Genomic DNA, 508 nt, shown 5'->3' on the forward strand with positions numbered 1-508 from the left:
GGGGGTCCCGCAGGTCCTGAGCGCTCTGGGGGTCCCGATCCCGGTTGCTGCGGGGGTCCCGGTCGCTGCGGGGGTCCCGGTTCGGTGGGCTGAGGGGGTCCCGGTCGCTGCGGGGGTCCCGGTTCGATGAGCTGAGGGGGTCCCGGTCGCTCCGGGGGTCCCGGTTGGGTGGTCTCAGGGGGTCCCCCCGCTCCTGAGCGATGTGGGGGTCCCGGTCGCTGCGGGGGTCCAGGTTGTGCGGTCTCGGGGTTTCGCCCCATCCCGGGGTGTCCGGTGCGTCCGGGCTCGGTGGGTGTCCGGTTGCCGTCGTCGTCGCCGCCGCCGGGGGAAGGGTCGCCGGGGGGTTTCTTGCCGGTTGTGCTGCGGCGGCGGCGGCGGCGGCGCGGGCGATGAGATACCGGTGTCGGGCGGCGCGGAGCAGTAACGAGAGCTGGAGGCTCCGGTGGAGGCGGAGACCGCCCCGTTGCAACCGGCAACGGTGGAGCTTCCACACCGACACCGTCAGCAG

The 508-nt window shown here is 74.6% G+C and overlaps 1 protein-coding gene across 1 annotated transcript; it reads right to left on the bottom strand.

Annotated features, from left to right (window-relative positions):
• Nucleotide 1: 1 nt before the first annotated feature.
• Nucleotides 2–508, bottom strand: IER2 (immediate early response 2; the record flags this gene model as incomplete). The annotated part of the gene is made up of 1 exon (XM_014958011.1): nt 2–508. A coding segment is annotated over one exon (507 nt), but the record flags the coding sequence as incomplete, so codon positions are not given.

The sequence above is a fragment of the Calidris pugnax genome, unplaced genomic scaffold (assembly GCF_001431845.1).
Source record: "Calidris pugnax isolate Ruff unplaced genomic scaffold, ASM143184v1 scaffold399, whole genome shotgun sequence".
Classification (NCBI taxonomy): Eukaryota; Metazoa; Chordata; class Aves; order Charadriiformes; family Scolopacidae; genus Calidris; species Calidris pugnax.